The 19,000-nt window shown below is 39.9% G+C and overlaps 1 protein-coding gene across 1 annotated transcript in view; it reads right to left on the reverse strand.

Moving 5' to 3' along the window:
- Positions 1–2,541: 2,541 nt before the first annotated feature.
- LOC131422203 (cytochrome P450 3A12-like) overlaps positions 2,542–19,000 on the reverse strand; it is a 34,398-nt gene continuing 17,939 nt past the window's right edge. The window contains exons 9-13 of the mRNA XM_058569211.1: positions 18,245–18,311; positions 14,909–15,069; positions 12,196–12,422; positions 4,906–5,068; positions 2,542–2,754 (exon numbers count right to left, since the gene is read on the reverse strand). Coding sequence (XP_058425194.1) covers positions 2,659–2,754; positions 4,906–5,068; positions 12,196–12,422; positions 14,909–15,069; positions 18,245–18,311 — 714 coding nt within the window. The 3' untranslated portion in view covers positions 2,542–2,658. The remainder of the gene's footprint in view (positions 2,755–4,905; positions 5,069–12,195; positions 12,423–14,908; positions 15,070–18,244; positions 18,312–19,000) is intronic.

Here is a 19,000-nt window from a genome sequence, read left to right on the forward strand (position 1 = left end):
CATCTCTCAATTACTGTGTGGTGCTGCCTTCTGATATTAATACAAGTAAGACTAAGGTGAGAGAGTGGGAGAGCTGGATAAGCCAAAAGGTGCCTTTGTGGCTCATCCCCTGCAAACAATCACAAACTTACAGAAGAGTCTGTTCAAACAACTGTTTGCCCGAACTCTCTCAGACTAAATTGCAGACCTGATACTTCATAACCCTTGGATTTCCTATGAAAAGGATGTTCTCCTACATTACCTCAATATGACCATCAAAGTCAGGAAATTAATACCGCTACATTACTGTGATCTAGCCCTCTGACCCCATTGAATCCCCCCACTTGTCCCAACAATATTCTTTATAGCAGAAGAACCCAGCCCACATGTTATGTTTAGATGACATGTCTCTTTAGTCTCTTTTGGTCTAGAACACTTCCTCAGTGTTGGACTTTCATGACCTTGACTCTTTTGAAGGTTACAAATCAGTCACAGATGAGGAGGAGTAGAGTATTCCTCAGATTGGTTGTGTCTGACTATCGCAGGATTTCTTTCAGGTTTCCCTCCTTGGCAGGACTATCTCAGAGGTCACACTGAGTTCTTCTCATGCATCCCATCAGGTGATGCTTGATCAATTCACCCTGTTCCTGGTGATGCTCTCTCTCATCATTCGATTAAGGGAGTATCTGCCAGGTTTATCCACTGTGAAGCTACCCTTTGCCATTATAATTAATGTGGGTTTTGAGCAGCAACACTTTGAAACTGTGTAAATATCTTCATCAAATTGCAATTTATCTGTTTACATATATATATATTTGTAAGTACTCATGTTTTCCCTTTATACAGTGGGTCATAATATCTTACCATCCTTCTTTATTATGATGCTTAAATCTTCTCTGATTTGGTCAGTGGAAGCCCCTCAGGCTGGCTTCTGTGTCCTGTTGACACGTAACCATTACTTTCATTCTCTTCCATTATAGCACAAGATGTTTCAGGCTCATCTTGTACTTTCCCAGTCCCAGCCCTGAAATCAGCCATTTGTCTAAGGAGTCCTGACCCCTTTTAGCAAAAAATAGTATGTATAAGCCAAGATCTGGGCACGAGGTGTGTCATTGCTATTAGGGTGTCACTGTTTCTAAGCATTATCGGTGGAGAGAAGTAGGAGTGATATATTTTTACATCTACACAAACACACACACACATATAACTATCTATAAATCATCGACTATATGGAAAGCATCAATTTACACTGATACATTAAGTTCCAAGCTCTGACTCCGCAGGGTTCATTCCAGTCCTATCCCTTTCTGAATCAGTGACTCCTTTCTCCAAAAATGGGAAACCTGGCTTCCATCATCCTTAATACATTAACTTATCAAATCTCTCCTCCTTTATGTGGCCAATCCCCACACCATCCCTTTCCACTCACGGATGCCCTCCTCACCCTGCTTGCATTCTCAACACTCAATTTACCCTCTGGCTGCTCTCACGAGGCTGCCCCTCTGCGGAGACCCCCTTCTCACCCTGCTCGTCTCCCACACCCATGTCAGGCTGCCCCTCCTTGTACACACCCTCCCCATCCTACTCTGCTCTGACTTGGAGCCAGTGTGACTCCCATCTCTGCCCCTGACCCCCAATGCGTGGCTGCCCACCTTGCTGTGCCCTACCTACTGGCTTTAGGACTAAATTATCCAGGAAGGGAAAAGGAAGGAAAGGGGAGGGCCGAAAAGGAAAAAGAAGAATGTGTGCAGCTTCTGATACCAGCTGAAACTGATGAAGGCTAGTAGCCTTTCTGCCCAATCAATTGACCAACGAATCATTTTTCATTTGATCTTCATTGTGTTAAGACAGTTGGGAGTTGAGGATGGAGTACAAAAAGGTATAAGAAAATGTTTTTCCTACCTTTCAGAAATGTCAGGGGAGATGGATGGAAAGATTAAATCAATACTAATAATGTAATAATAATCAAATGTAATAATAAGCACCTCAGTTGAGTGTTACAAAAAATATGTGCTCCAAAAAAGGGAGAATTAAATTCTGAATATACTTTCTAAGCAATGGGCAAAGTCACAGTGGGTTGAATCACATCTATCTTAATGTATCAAATGAGAGTTCTCAAAAAGGCCTACCAACCACTGATTGTGATGGTCAAAAACATTTACTCACTGGTTCTCACTGATTCAGGTCCCTAGAGTCCCCCTAATGTGCACAAAGACAGCAGATAATACTTTTCTAAAGAGGTGTCTATTGACTTTCTCAATTTTTACTTCATAGAAGATTCAAAATGAACATGTGATATAAATGTCACTACTACAATCAGCACAATAATTCTTATTTTCATTGAAGTTTGTTGATACAATTATTGAGAAACTTTTATTCTCGATCAGTACTCAGGACAAGTAGATGGTACTAACGGAGGTGGATGGAGATCATCCTGTGAGAACCAAATAAGTTGAGTCCACATATCTGGTACTTACTAGGCCCCTCCTTTATATTGAACAACACATAATACTCTACACAGACACTGAGGAAGTGTAATGAATGTAATAATCCCTAGGCATCCATGCAGTGCAGCAGGTTAAGTCCATCTTCATTTGTGTTATTCACAAGTAAATTGAGGTCTTCGGTGTTCTGGGATACAGCTAATTTGAACAACAAAACAGAAGTCCTTAGGGAGAGTCAGGCTCCACTCACGGTCCCATCTCTGGACTCAACCGTTAGAACAATGGGTTTTTGTGGTTGAAGAACTCCTCGCCTGCCTAGTTTCAGGGGGATCTGCAACAGTTAAACATGCATATGAGAACTGACTGATAAGCCCCCCCAACAACAGAAGCAAAGTAGACGAGATACATTAAGGGCAATAATACTTTAAAAACATATAAACTACTTGTAACATCATATATCTTTGATTCTGTATACTTAGTCTATAAGCTGTGTCAGACTGGACAATAAAGCTTTCATCCATCCACCCATTCAACAAAATATCTATGCAGCACACTTTTGGACCAGGCCAGAGACAAAATCATGTTGGCTTGTGTTCCTTTTTGACTTCAATTTTAAGTAAAAAGAATGACCCATTTACATTTAAACCAGATTCTTAGGGTTTGTGGCAAACTCTTTTGAAAAGCAACATAGAATTAATTTCACATATGTTGGAACTTGCAAGGTAATTCTGAGTGGGTACACATTTTCATTGCATGAATCATCCTCAACTTCTAAAGAGTGCAGTCACCTCCCCCGGTGGAACCCATCCAGATTCAAGATGGGATAAGGGCTTTTTGAAGCATTATGCCCATTTTCTACCATCTCTTGGATCCCATGTGTACTGCAAATGGTCAACTTCTGACCTACAGTGTTTTGACGGATAGTTTTAGCTCCATTCTCACCCAGTCACTCCTTCAGCATAGGGAGACCACCAGCAGATTCATCTTTGGGACTCAGTTGACTGAAGCACAAGCAAACTGTCATGGAGGGTGAGAAGCACCAGCCTGTGAATGACTGGGAGCTTGCAGGGAGTGTCTGCCCATCCCAAGTGTGCCAGAGACCTGCTTTCTCTCAGGACTGAGTCCCCTGTTTGTACATACTTACAGGACGGCCACACAATTGCCCTAAAGTGAAAAATAAGATGGAAACCCTCTCTATCCTCCTCTCCCCTGAAGAGACCCAATTTAAGGGGAGGAGTTACATATTAAATGCAAGAGTCCTAGAAATAATCCTTATTATAGGACATTATTTGACAAGAATCAATGGCAACAATTCTTGATGTTCATCAGAGGAGAGATTCCAGGTCTTTCTATAAATATAAAACCTTGTTATTTTATAATTTAAAATAGCATAATATATTTCCCCTGCATACAGACACACACACACACAACAAGCACATATACAAATGTCATTTAAGTTTTTATAACTAAAATTGTTCAAAATTTTTATCCAAGAGCTCCAAATCAACTTAAATCACTCCTTAAGCATTTACTGTATGACTTGCAAGGCACCAGCTAGAGTTAAAGATAGTCTTAGGTAAAAATAAAACATAGAGCATGAAACTGGATGGTTTAATGACAAAGTACTAATTAAGGTGGTCGAACCCATGATACCAGCCTGCAGTAACTGATAACAGAGCAGAGGAGAGAATGGGCTCTGGACTACATGAGGAAGGTTCCATGGAGGGGCTTGGAGATTGAACTTGAACTTGAAGGATAAGAACAGAACATGGAGGAGAGCAGAAAGAACATTGATAAACTTATTACTAGGATGGAAGAGGAGTCCAGCTTAACTGGAGTATGGCTCTCAAAATGTGAGATCAAATAGCCAGATGGCCCTAGGCTGTGGGAGTCCTTCACAACTGGCATAAAACCTTTAAATCAGTGATTCTCAACTTTGGCTACACATGAGATACAACAGGGGTGCATTTAAGCCCCACTCTCGTGAGTTATTTTAGAATTTCTGAGATGACCTGGTCATCAGGATTTTTTAAAGCTCCTCGTTGATTTCATTACATAGACAGTGGTTGAGAACTGCTGTCACAAAGCTTCTGTAAGTTCTGGTGGAGAAGAGCATCCTTCAAAAGTCATGACATGGTAATTGCTGCATTTCAAGCCTGTGCGTAACACTTCCCCTTCCTTCCTATGAACTTGAAATTGAATTTACATCTTTGCTCAAGTTCAAAGCACTGCTCATATTCATGCCATGCTCATTGAATTGACTCTAGATGACCTTCATAGTTGTGTCTTTACAACACCACAGACTTAGCAGTCCAGAGCTGAAGGACCCTAGGGTCACAGATGGCTCCAAATAGGTTCTCTGGCCAATAGTAAATTATTCTTTGAATAGAATACATTCTTTCATATATAGAGAGAGAGACCCCCCAGTTAAAAAAAAAATTCCCAATAAGACATTATTTATGTGGAACATTAACCATCTGACCTGTGTTTCTTTACAAGGTTTGAAGGAGAAGTTCTGCAGTATTCTGACAACAGCAAGTTTCATGTTCACGGTAGCGAACCTCATGCCAATGCAGTTGCGAGGTCCAGTTCCAAAGGGCAGGTATAGATAAGGATTTATGCTGTCCTTGTTCTTCTTACTGAACCTGGTTCCACAATAGTAGATGAAAACAAGTTAATGAAACATAAAGAACATATGAGCTAAGAGAGTGACATCAGCATCATGGTGGAGTGAGTTGTTCCCTTTGTCTCTCCTCTCAAAGTTACAACCAATCAGACATCCACTGAGCAACAGATGGTTCTCTACACAGCACAACAGGGTGCATAGGCGATCCATACATCTGTACATCTGAAGGTGGCAGGACTGGAACCCCTGGAGGCAGTGGGATTACGGAAGCAGCCACTTGCCCCTCCCCCGGCAGCATGAATCCAGGGTGTGGATGCAGATCCTGGCACGTGCGTCTGCAAAATGTCACTGTGAGTGGAGAAGAAATAGGAAGTGCCATGGCTTACACGACTGCGAGTGGAGCAGAAACAGCAGGCACCACTGCTCATGCAACATGCAACTGTGAGCAGAGCAAAACAGCAGGCACGGTGGAAGCAGAAGAAGTCTGCACAAAGCCTCACATGACTGGAAGCAGATGTGGTGGCAGCAAAATCAATAAACATCACTTGCTATCTCCCAGGGGATCCAGCATGTGTGTCCTTTCCCCATTTCCCGGCAGTGGCCAGGTCTTTCCAACAGTACAGATAGTATACAAAACTCGGATTATCCTAGCTGGAGTGGGGTACCTTGAGCTGAGTTTTGAAAACACACCAGCTAGCACCAGAGAACAGAGGCTGCAGGAATGAGCAGCAAAACCAAACTCTCCTGGCTTAGCCCCTGCTCCCCAACCCTGGTGGCAGGGTGGATCTGAAACAAGAAGCATCAGGAACCACAGCAGAACCAGTGAAACTGCTGCCTCTGGTGGACCCCCAACACCAGCTCCACCAGCTGCAGGAGTGCATACAAGTTCCCTGGACCCCAGACCTCCAGTGGCAACAGCAACACCTGTGAACCTGGCACCCTTGGTACTGATGCAACCAACACCGCCAGACAACACAGGAGCACCAGTGCAAGTGGTGCACAGGACAGCAGCATCCGAGCATATAGAGAACCTATGGAGAGCCACTGAAGGAACACAAGACCCAGGTGACCCTGGAAGCAACAGAAGTTCTTGCAGCCTGGGCACATGGGTGGTGACACCTGAGATGGCAGTTACATCATAAGCAGCAAGGCACCAGCACCTCAGAGGCAGAAGTGGCACAAGGAGGGCACTGACAATGCCTCTAGCAGAGGCAATGGAGAGAGGAAAGGACAGGCTCTCAAATACAACCAGTAGCAACTTGGAACCATAGTATCAAAGCCTTACTCAAATAAGAAATGATGTTACTACCAGAAATACACTGGCAGATTATCAATTCATCAAAAACCATGAAGAACTACAGTAACACGGCACAACAGAAAGAGAATGATAACTCTTCGGAAACCAATCTGGAAATAGAAGATTACCATCTACCTGGCAGAGAATTCAAAAGAGCTGTCATAAAGAAACTAAAAGAGTTACAAGAAACTCAGAAAGACAGCTTAATAAGCTCAAGAATAAAATTAATGAACAGAATGAGTACTTCACCAAAGAGATGGACTCTAAAAGAACAAACAAACAGAACTTCTGGGGATAAAAAACACAATTAATGAAATAAAAAATAAAGTAGAAAGCATTAAAAATAGAGTAGAACATATGGAGAAGTGAATCAGTGAGCTTGAAGATTGAAATTGAGAAATGATTTGGTTGGAGGAGGAGAGAGAACAAAGACTTTTAAAAAATGAAGAAATTCTTCAAGAAATTTCTGACTCATTTAGGAAAAATAACATAAGGATAATAGGTATCGCAGAAGGAGAGGGAGAAAGGAGCAGAGAGCTTATTCAAAGAAATAATAGTTGAGAGCATCCCAAACCTGGGAAAGGAACTGGACATGCAAGTATATGAAGCTAATAGAACTCTTAATTACATCAATCCAAAAAGACCTTCTTCAAGGCATATAATATTAAAACTATCAAAAGTCAATGACAACAAAAAATATTAAGGGCAGCAAGAGAGAAGAAAATATCCCACAAAGGAACTCTCATTAGATTTTCAGCACATTTTTCAGCAGAATCCATACAAGCCAGGAGAGAATGGAATGATATATTCAACATACTGAAAGACAAAAACTATCAGCCAAGAATACTATATCCAGTGAAATTATCCTTCAGATATGATGAAGAAATAAAAGTTTTCCCAGACAAATAGAAGCTGAGGGAGTATATCTCCACTAGACCTGCCTTACAAGAAATGTTGAAAGGAGCCCTCCTACCTGAAACAAAAAAGCAAAGGGTTACGAGGCTTTGAGGAAGGTGATAAATAGACAGAATCAGAAAATTGCAACTCTATATCAGAATAGGTTAGATAAACACTTAATTATAACATAAGGCTAAAGGGAAAGAAAGCATCAAAAATAATTATAACTACTTCAGTTTGGTCACAAACTCACAGCACAAAAAGAATGATTTGTAACAACAATAACCTAGACGGGAAAGAGGAAAGTGACAGACCTGCATAGGCTAATGGAGATAAGAGGCTATCAGAAAAAGGACTACCTAATCTATGGGATCTTTTATACAAACCTCATGATAACCACAAAACAAAAAATCAGAACAGAGTCACAAATCATAAACAAAGAGAAAACTGAGAATAACAGCAAAGAAAACCACCAAACTGAGATGGCAGACAGAAATACAAGGAAAAAGAAACAATGGAAATATAAAACAAGCAGAAAACAAAAGATAAAATGGCAGTATGAAGTCCTCATATATCAATAATCACTCTAAATATAAATGGATTGAATTCACCAATCAAAAGACACAGAGTGGTTGGATAGATTTACAACCAAGATCCAACAATGTGCTTCCTCCAGGAAAGATATCTCAGCTGTAAAGACAAACATAGGCTCAGAGTGAAGAGACAGAAGATGATAGTCCAAGCAATTGACAACCAAAAATGGTGGGTGTAGCCATACTAATATCAGACAAAATAGACTTCAGGCCAAAAAAGATAACAAGAGACAAGGATGGATATTATATAAGGATAAATGGCACAAACCATCAAAAAGATATAACATTTATTAATATAGATATTCCTAAGATAGGAACACCAAATTACACAAAGCAATTTTTAAGAGACCTAAAGAGAGGAATTGACAACAACACAATATTAGTAGGGGACTTTAATATCTCACTTGCATCAATGCATAGTTCATCCAAAGTCAAGAAGGAAACAGTGGCCTTAAATGAAACACTAGATGAGATGGACTTAACAGATATATAAAGAACATTCCATCCAAAAACAGTGGAAGACATATTCTTCTCAAATGCACGTGGAACATTCTCAAAAATAGACCATATGTTGGGAAACAAAGCAAGCCTCCATAAATTTAAGAAGATTGAAATCATAACAAGCGTCTTTACCAACCACACTGATATGAAACTGGAAATCAACTACAAGAAAAAAGCTGGGAAAGCCACAAACATATGGAGACTAAACAACTTGCTACAGAAGAACTATTGGATCAATGAAAAAATCAAAGGAAAAATCAAGAAATCCCTGGTGACAAATGAAAATGAAAACACAACATTTCAAAAATTATGGGATGCAGTAAGAGTGGTATGAACAGGCAAGTTTATAGCAATACAGGCCTACCTGAAGAAACAAGAAAAATCTCAAATAAGCAAGTTTACACTATACCTTAAAGAACTATAAAAGGAACAACAAAGCCCAAAGTCAGTAGAAGGAAGAAAATAATAAAAATCAGAGCAGAAATAAATGAAACAGAGATTAAAAACAATAGAAAGGTGCAATGAAAACAAGAGCTGGTTCTATGAAAAATAAACAAAATTGACAAATCTTACCCAGACTCACTAAGGAAAAAAAAGAGAAGCTGCAAATAAATAAAATCAGAAATGAAAGAGGAGAAATTACAACAGACGTCACATAAATACAAAGGATTATAGAGGACACTATGAAAAGCTATACACCTGTAAATCGGATAACCTAAAAGAAATGGATAAATTCTTACCATCACACAACCTTCCAAAATGAATCAAGAAGAAATAGAAAATCTGAATAGACCAATCACAAGTAAAGAGCTTGACACAGTAATCAAAAACATCCAAAAAACAAAACTCCAGGACCAGGCGGTTTCTCTGGAGAATTCTACCAACACTCAAAGAATATTTAATACCTATCCTCTCAAATTCTTCCAAAAAATTGAAGAGGACAGAATGCTTACTAACTCATTTTACAAGGCCAACATTACCCTGATACCAAAACCAGATAAGGACAACACAAAAAACAAAAATTACAGGCCAATATCACTGATGAACATAGATGCAAGGATCCTCAACAAAATATTAGCAAATTGAATACGACAATACATTAAAAGGATCATGCACCGTTATCAAGTGGGATTTATTCAAGGGATGCAGGGATGGTTCAACATCCACAAATCTATCGATGTGATACACCACATTAACAAAATAGAGACTAAAAGTCACATGATCATCTCAACAGATGCAGAGAAAGCATTTGACAAGGTCCAACATCCATTTATGATTTTAAAAACTCTCAATAAAATGGGTATAGAAGGAAACTACCTCAACATAATAAAGGCCATACATGACACACCCACAGCCAACATTATACTCAACAGTGAAAACCTGAAAGATATTCCTCAGAGAACAGGAATAAGGCAAGGATACCCGCTCTCACTTCTCTTATTCAACATAGTACTAGATGTTTTAGCCAGAGCTATTAGGCAAGAAAAAGAAATAACAGGGATCCAAATTGGAAAGGAAGAAGTAAAACTCTCACTATTTGCATATCACATGATTCTACATATAGAAAACCCTATAGAATCCACCCAACAACTATTAGGTAGAATCAATGAATACAGCAAAGTTGCAGAGTACAAAATCAACGTACAAAAATCAGTTGCGTTACTATATACTAATAATGAACAAGCAGAAAGAAAAATCAAGAATACAATCCCATTCATAATCACAACAACAAGAATAAAACATCTAGGAATAAATTTAACCAAGGAGGTGAAATACCTATACACCGAAAACTATAAGCCATTGCTGAAGAAAGAGAAATGCTTCCCATTATTTAAATTGTTATTTTCCCTTCTCTTCCCTTCCTCTCCCGGCTCTCTCTCTCTTTCTTCCTCCTCCCCCATAGAATAGCTTACATCAGAGGATTTACATGGGCATATAATGCTACTCTACTATTTTATAATCACTGACTTCCTTCTCTTTCTGTTCCATCAGCTATAAGTTCCTTGAAGGTTAGACCAATGCTTTATTTCATTTGATTCCTCAATACGTGATTATATGAAGAAAAATTGTGGATTGGGGAAAGCGATAATGGCAATGTGGCTATGTAATTTTAAAGAGTCCTTATATTTTGGAGAACATTCTGGAATAGTTATACATGATATGCCTTAAAATAATATGGGAATCAGAAGAAGGGTAGCAGCGTGTCAGGATGATGCTTCTGACATGGGCTGATGGTTGTTGGGCAGCTGGTGGACCCACATAGATACGTTAAAACTATTCCATAGACTTGTGTCTATAGAATGTGCTTGTACGTATGTCAAAACACATATACGCGTGTATATATCAAAAATTCTTCATATTAGACATTTTTTAACATTTGGATTTCTCACTGCCTGTCCCAGTCCCTGACACACAGTAAGCACTTACTCTCTATTTGATGAATGAATTAATCAAAGAGAAGTACAGTGAGCGCTCTCTGGTTTTATGCTTGTGAAACTACAGGAGGGGAATAGCAGAGCTTGCAGGAACCATAGAGGTCCTCTGGTCCAGAAAACAGAGCACTCGGTCCACTCTAACTTATTCTTTCAACAAGTACTATGTGTAGACGCTATGCCAGCATTAACGATGCCATGCCAACAAGACAAGGACCCTGTCATCAGGGAGGTTATAGTCAGGAGTTAATGAAAGTCTAGATCTCAGCTAGTGCCCTAAAAAGTTCATTCCAAATTGTGCTCACCAATACAATAAATGCAAAAGCGTCAGCTCCTTCCAGAGTTCAAGCTGTGCCCAAAGTCAGACCTTGGCTCTGAGTTCCCAGAAGAGCATGCTCAAGACCCCTCCCAGGAGGATGTCTCGGAGTCTAGACAACAGAGTAATTCCCTTTGGAAGGGTCACCCAATACTGAGAGTGGAAGGGAGCTGGCACAGGACTGCAGCCACAGACAGCACGGGGGACCTATGCTCACGTTCGTCCTCAATGAGGCTGCTTAAACCATCAGGATGAGGACCTCTCAGGTCGTCACCTCACTCTTACAGTAACGCTAGAGGAAACAGCAGCAATGTTTGAAAAAATGGAATGTGGGAATGTGGGTGGTAAATTAGGAGAGCTGGAGGGAACTGCATAGAAAAATGTAAAGGAAAAATAGCCTATATTCACAAAATCAGATAGTGGTTCAGTAAATTATGGCAAATGCATGCAATCATACACAAATATATATACTATCTTTATACATATACATATATATGTGTATATATGTATATATATATAGTAACATATGATGTTGTTCATAGTTTATTGGTAAATAAAGTAAGAGGTTCAAAACCAAAGAAAATAGAATACCATTCTAATTTTTTTGTTGTTTTATTGCTGAGGAAGATTAGGCCTGAGGTAACATCAGTGCCAATCTTCCTCCACTGTATATGTGGGTCGCCACCACAGCATGGCTGGTGAGTGGTGTAGGTTCACGCCTGGGATGTGAACCCACGAACCAGACCATCAAAGCAGAGCACACAGAACTTAACCACTACAGCATGGGGCCGGACCCCCATTCTAATTTTTTGAAATCTAAGTATGCATAGAAAAATCTGCATAAAGATATGCATCACATTGTTAGTGAGACCTATCTTAAGGTATTAGCAATGTGGACAGCTATAATTTTCTTTTCTCTAGCCTACAGTTGGTAAAATTTTGACAACAACAATGACCACTCTTGCAATAAGGAAAAAAACTGCCGAAAATAAAAAGATGTACAAATAAATGACTGTATAATCACACATTTGTCATTTATACTAAGAGACATCAGAATATGCTCTAATCTGCCAATATCAGGGTGGGTTCTCTTTCCCAGGGGCCCTGTACCTTTCAGGATGGAACTCCTCAGGCTCTGGCCAGAAATCCGAGGCTCGGTGAAGAGTAAAGGTGGGCACCGTCACCAGAGTCCCTTTGGGAATGAACACCTCGTTGATTTCCACATCTTTGTTACAGACCCTCTGAAGTCTACTAACAACTGGGAATAATCTGAGAGATTCGTTCAACACCATGTCAAGGTACTCCATCTGTACCAGAGCATCATATGTGGGAGGTGTCTGGGAAGAAAGAAACAGATTTTGATAAACTGCGATTTGGGATCAACTTTTCCCTCAGTCTCTGCAGTACTATTGAAATGTTAGGAGTATGAAAGAATAATTCATATTGATAAAGGACCTTAGCATTTATAGACATTTTAATATCTACCATGTCCTTTGACCTGCTCAATGGCCCATTGAGATGCACGGAGTAGCATGGACTCCCAGGACTATAGGAGACCGTTGGGACAATCCCCTAAACAGGGTCTGAAATCCCTCACACTACCACGTAGTGGATTTTCTTTCTTATGTGAACGAATGTGACTAATAGACTATGACTCTTACTCTTAAGTGAAATATTCCAAAGTCACTGCTTCCTCTCAAAACAGAGGCCACACATCAGTAACAAGGAAAGAGAATGTATAAAAGAGCAAATGCCCTATTCAACATAACATTTTTTAGTTGGAAAATCCTACTTGCTACCTCTTTAGTTTATATATATATATATGTAATTTGAGGAGAAACACTGTATTACAAAAAAAAAACTCTATAAATAATTTGGGGAGAAACTAGTTCCTTTCTAAAACAAATATGACAAAAGAAAGGTAAGACTGGATGCTACCACAGCACTGTCAATTTCATTTCTAGCGAAAGTTATAAAGAGGATCAGAACCCCACTCTCAGCCACAATCTCTGTTGCTGAAAGTCCCCTAGTTGTAGCTTCAGGATTTGACCATAAGCTATGAAGATCTAAACAAGCCACTCCAGCCACAGAGGCCAGATTTCTTCTTATCACAAAGAAATCCAGTTTGGGGAGAGATCTGAAAACTGTCTAGACAATACGTGGCCATCACCTGGTATTATTTTGAAGAGGCAATATTCTGGAGGTTAAGAGTTTGGCTCTGGAGCCAGACACCTTAGGGTATAGTTTGGCTTCCTCACCGTTAGTTATAACTAGTGTATGAAAGTATTTTCTCTCTCTGTAACTCAGTTTTCTGATATGTTCCACAGAGATAATTAGAGTAGACACTTCATAGGGCTGTTGTACAGAGACATTCACTGCTTACCCAACATCCATGTAGTCTCACACATTTCCCAGGCCCATGAACTTATGGGAAATCAGCTTTGGTGATGGGCTGTGAGCTGAGGTGATGTATGTCACCTTGGGGACCAAACATTTGAAAACTAGTGAACAACACTCTAGTTCTTTACTTCCCAGCCCACAGGAAGGCCTACTGTTCCCGTTAATCAGCTACAAGAATGTGGAGCATCCTAGCCTGTATCCCTAGTAACTATGTGGAGCAGAGACTCCCACTCTCATCTTCCACTACATCCACATAGACATGTAAATGTCAGTTTGAAGTAAACCTTTGCTATGTAAAGCCACTGAAATTTGGGGGATAATCTATTACTGAGGCTAAACCTACCCTACCCTGACTAATATGGAATTTTACGATGATTAATTCATTTAAAAATAGAAAGTATTTGGAAGAGACACACTTAGTAATAAGCAAATGTTAGCTACTCATGTTGTTATTGTCCTTGTAATTATTATTATAAAAAAGGGAGAACACAATGTTTAGCTAGTGTCTGTCTCTAAGTGACCTTTTCATCATATTACAAACAAAAGAATCCCAATAGAGGCTTTACAAGAGAAAAAGATAATCTCTAATTTGTGGAGACCCTGAAATGTTTTCTTGCCTTATATCTGAAAGACCTAAGACTCAGAAAGGTCATAAGACTTGTCCAAAACCAAGTCAAGACTCAGAGTCATGTCTTCTGTTTCCTACCATATGCTCTGCCCTGTACACCAGCCTCTCCTAGTCTGCAAAGTTTTCCATGGGTAGCAGACTGCACTAATGGTCCAATTCTTCACCCTTTCCTGTGTCCATGCTCTTTGCCATCTAACTTTGTAGTGTCCTTCCATCCTTACTCTGGGCTTGGCCATGTGGCTTGCTTTGGGCCAAAGGAATGTTAGTTAAGTGTGATGTAAGCACAGTTTTGAAAGGCACCCATATGACTGGGCTTCTTGCCCTTGCCCTCTGCTGTTGACCTGAGAAGGGCACACCCAGACAGGTTTTTTGGAGCATAAGAGATGTGTGGAGCTGAGTCAGCTCAGCCAGCTTAGCCAAGCCCAGCTAGGTCAGCGAATAGCCAGACCAAAGCAAGTCCAGGCAATATCAACAGGGATAATTACCCAGACACTTGAGCAATAAAGGCTTATTGCTAGATGCCACCGAGATTTTGTGATTTTTACCTGGCAATATTGTGGTAAAGGATAACAGATACATCAGGACCAGCCCTTTTTTCAAAGATCTCAGATTTACGGGAGTAGCATACATTGCCTAAGTTTCTCCCTTTGTTTTTGTCTCTTTACATCCATCTTAAATAGAGTAGGTGAAAGAATTGATGTTTATGCATTTTGAAAAATTATTCTAGAAGTGGTGAGGAGACATTCTTGCTAAGACTTCACCTTCACCCTCTCACTCCAGGTATCATTCACTCACCTTATTGGAGAAAGTCACATCAATCTCCTCCTGCAGCTTCTGCTGCACATCAGGGTGAGTGGCCAAAAGATACATAAGGAAGGAAAGAGAAGTGCTCGTGGTCTCATAGCCAGCAAAAATGAAGATAGTAGATTGGGCCACGAGCTCCAAATCAGACAGAGCTAAGAGAAAAGGAAAGACATTTTAGGGGTAAGCACCTCAATATAAAGCATCAGAGATTAGATGATGAGAAATCCAAATGAAACTCCCAAAACTCACAGGGAAAAAATAGAATAGCAGTTCAGAGTCAAACTGAGAGTGGTTTGCACCCTGATGTCAATCTGAGAGAAAAGAAAAAGGCAAAAATTGTCTTAATTCAGTTTTTCCCGAGGTCTATACTATTCTTGGACATCTCCTGGTTATGCCACTGTCCCCACCAACAGAGGTGGGTAACTTAAGAGACAGAATTTCTGTCTAACATGTACAGTGTTCAGTATGTCCCATAGAGAATCCCAAAAGTACTTTAGCTACAAGTAATGTGGAATAGCATACCCCCAGGAAAAACTTCAATACTCTAGCTAAAATATAGCTTGAAATTTTTTAAGAAAATGTGTAATACTAAGGCTCAAATGTAGAGAAAATTAAAGTATCTGTCCACTAACATCTTTAGGAGAATTAAAGAGAATAATATTGGGCTACTGATAAACTTTTGCTACTCAAAGTGTGGTCCATGTACCAGCAGCATCAGCAGCATCTGGGACCTCATTTGAAATGCAAGTCTCAACCCCCACCCTAGAACTATCAAATCAGAATATGAACTTTCACAAGATGTAGTGGTTGGTGTGCGTGACTTAGCTTGAGAAGCATGGATTGTACCTTAAGAGTCGTCAGGTAGCGGAAGACCTGAGGCAAAAGTCTTCAAATGGAAAATCCCAGATATGTACAGAAACTACAGAGACAGACAAAATGCTAAAAGAGCGGTGATTGACCCTAGTCTAATCAGTGGCATTAAATAGCAGAAGAAAGAATGGCATTGGCCAGCATGAAATGAGGAAAAATAGGGTCCAGTGAGAGTAACAGCAATGCTTATTCAGTCATGGCCTGAATGCCATCTTCCTCAGCATATGCGACCTTTCTTTGCCCTGCTTTATGGTCAGCAAATAGCCCTTGTGTATATATAAGTTGGCCTCCATTTTTAATTTCTCCTGGAAGAAACTAAGAATAGTCACACTCTAATCTATTTGCTTGGGACTAGATTAAGACCTTTAGATACTTAGAGCACTGAAATAAACATGGTTGGTACCTGTTCCAACCACATAATTCACAACTAAAACACTACAAAACAAGTGTAAGAAAGGTCAACAGAGTTTCCACTTCCCAATGATGACTTCTGCGATGCTGTTGTGGGTAAATTCAACTATCAAATGCTCCCCCCTTGTTAGTATGAATCTCATGATACTCAAAGTTTAGAGCTGTGATGTACAATATGGTAGTCACATGTGACTATTTAAATTTATGTTACTTAAATTTAAATCCAATATAAGATTCAAGTTTTCAGTGGCACTGCGCACATGTCAAATGTTTAATAGCCACATGTGTCCAGTGCTTACTGTATTGAACAGGGCAGATACAGACTATTACATGCATCACAGAAAGTTGTACTAGACCATACAGTTGATAGATAGATAGATACATAGATACATAGATGATAGTTAGTTAGATAGATAGGTAGAAGTATGTATAGCTATAGATATAGTTATAGTTGTGTGCTACATTCAGATCATCTCTACTCTCTAGGACCAATTGGTAAATATTTGAGAATTCTGTGAGATGGGTGTCAAACCATCAGTAGCTTGAAATTAACCATATGGGAGAATACATGTCATGGAAATAAACTATAAATCAGAGCCTCTTTTAGAGTGAGGGATACAGAGCATGTTTACATCATTGGTTATGAGCATATATAGAAATATTTATATTTATCAGTTCTGTGTAAATATATTTGACATTCTTAGCTTTGTCCACTGATAGGATCTAGAAGCAAAGAAATGCTACTAGCAATGAGCACTCCTACATCCCAGATTTGGGTTTCTAAATACCATTTCTCACTAAAAGAAACCAGAGGTCCTTGGAGAAATGGTGGATTCCAGGGCTCATCAAGTGAAATAGAAGAGAAACCTGGAATGTCTTCCATCAGAAAGCAAGGAAATGCTCACAAAATAACGTGTGAAAAGATACAGGATAATCTGCGTACTACAAGGGTGGACATATATCATTATACATTTGTCAAAACCCATAGGAAGTACAACACCAGGAGTGAACTCTAAAGTAAACTATGGACATTGGTGATACTGTGTCAACACACATTCATTGATTGTGACAAATATACCACTCTGGTAGGGATTTCTATAGTGGGGGTGACTGTGTGTCATTGGGGGGAAGGGGTATAGGGTAAATCTCTGTACCTTGCACTCAATATTGCTGTGAATCTAAAAGTGCTCTAAATAAATCTATTGAAAAAATAAAAAGAGAAAGAAGAAAAATAAAAGGACAAAGGAGCCCACTTGAAAGGGCTTCCCATGGACAAACCTGAGAGAATTTGAGCATCAAAATAGAGAATGATATAAAAGAGGAAATTAGTAATATACGAGATCATACTGATATAAATATGTAAACAAATATATAAGTGAGAGAATGGAGAGTTCTCCTTACAATGGAACATCAACTCATAAATGTAGAAGAAATGATGGAATTGGAAAGTAATCATTTTGCAACCATCATAGGAATAATGGTTTCAATCTAAAACCATCAATAGATGACAAATTTGTAGATGAAATTTGAAGAGGTACAGAATGTTTACCCAGTCTGAAAGGCTTCCCTCAGAGGTTACATGTTAATACAAAGGAAAAAATAAAACTTGACACTAGATTAAGCTAGTGAACACAACTTTAAACAATTCTCCATGTTAAGGTCACCAACACCGGGGCAATGTGCCTTCTGTGATGAAGCCTTGATGCAAATTTCCAGGCGGAGGTTCTAATTCACGGGGTCTGGACAAGGCCTGAGAATTGACATAGAAACAAGCTCCCCAGAGGTTCTGATGTAGGTGATCCATAGACCACTAACTGACTTTGGGGCATGAAATACTTGTTTACAGTTGATCTTCAAGATTTGAAAAAATATTTTGCCTGTACCTTTCTAGAAAGTGCCTCTGGGTACCATTTATATAGGAACATGTGTCTCCCTTCAATTTGGCTTAAACTCCCATCTGTCTGGAAAAACTTTTTGCAAGTTTTCAGAAGCATCCTCTCCCTCCGAGCTTCCCCACACTGGCCTTCTGACACACTCCTTGGTTACCTTTATGGGTGTCCAGTTCTTTGGAATTCTGGGAGTTAATCATCAGCTGAAGAAAATCCACTCGGTGCTGGAAGGAGATACATTTCAGTGATAAACACTTACTTGTGAAGCCAGAAATAAATGAGTGCAGTACCTAACCTCTTTCCTAAGAATATGGCCCCTTTAAGTCCAGAGGTCTGACTAGTGTTTCCCGAGTCATTAGTGAACAAAATCATCCAGCTACAAATGTTGAAGAGCAAGATGTTTCCCCAAGAGAAATCCAGCCATCGTGTCCAACTGTTTTTTGGTCCACACTCTCTCTGATTTTCAGCATCACTGGCTGTTGAACACAGCTTCTTGGCCAAAGAGTTTCCTCTTCCTTCTCCTGTCATGCTTGCTTGCTCAGGAAGAAGTCCCTGACTTCAATCACTTTTTTTTTCTTCAGCATTCATTTTTTTTTTTTTTTTTTTTTTGTGAGGAGATCAGCCCTGAGCTAACATCCGCCAATCCTCCTCTTTTTTAGCTGAGGAAGATGGCCCTGGGCTAACATTGGTGCCTATCTTCCTCCACTTTATATGGGACGCCGCCACAGCATGGCTTACCAAGCAGTACTTCGGTGCGCGCCCGGGATCCGAACCAGCGAACCCCGGGCCGCCGCAGCGGAGCGCGCGCACTTAACCGCTTGCGCCACCGGGCCGGCCCCCAGCATTCATTTTTAATGACTGGCCACGTAAATTAATCCCCTAATGTTTGCAGAGTTCATCAGCAGCTTTTCTC

This window comes from Diceros bicornis, chromosome 26 (assembly GCF_020826845.1).
Source record: "Diceros bicornis minor isolate mBicDic1 chromosome 26, mDicBic1.mat.cur, whole genome shotgun sequence".
Classification (NCBI taxonomy): Eukaryota; Metazoa; Chordata; class Mammalia; order Perissodactyla; family Rhinocerotidae; genus Diceros; species Diceros bicornis.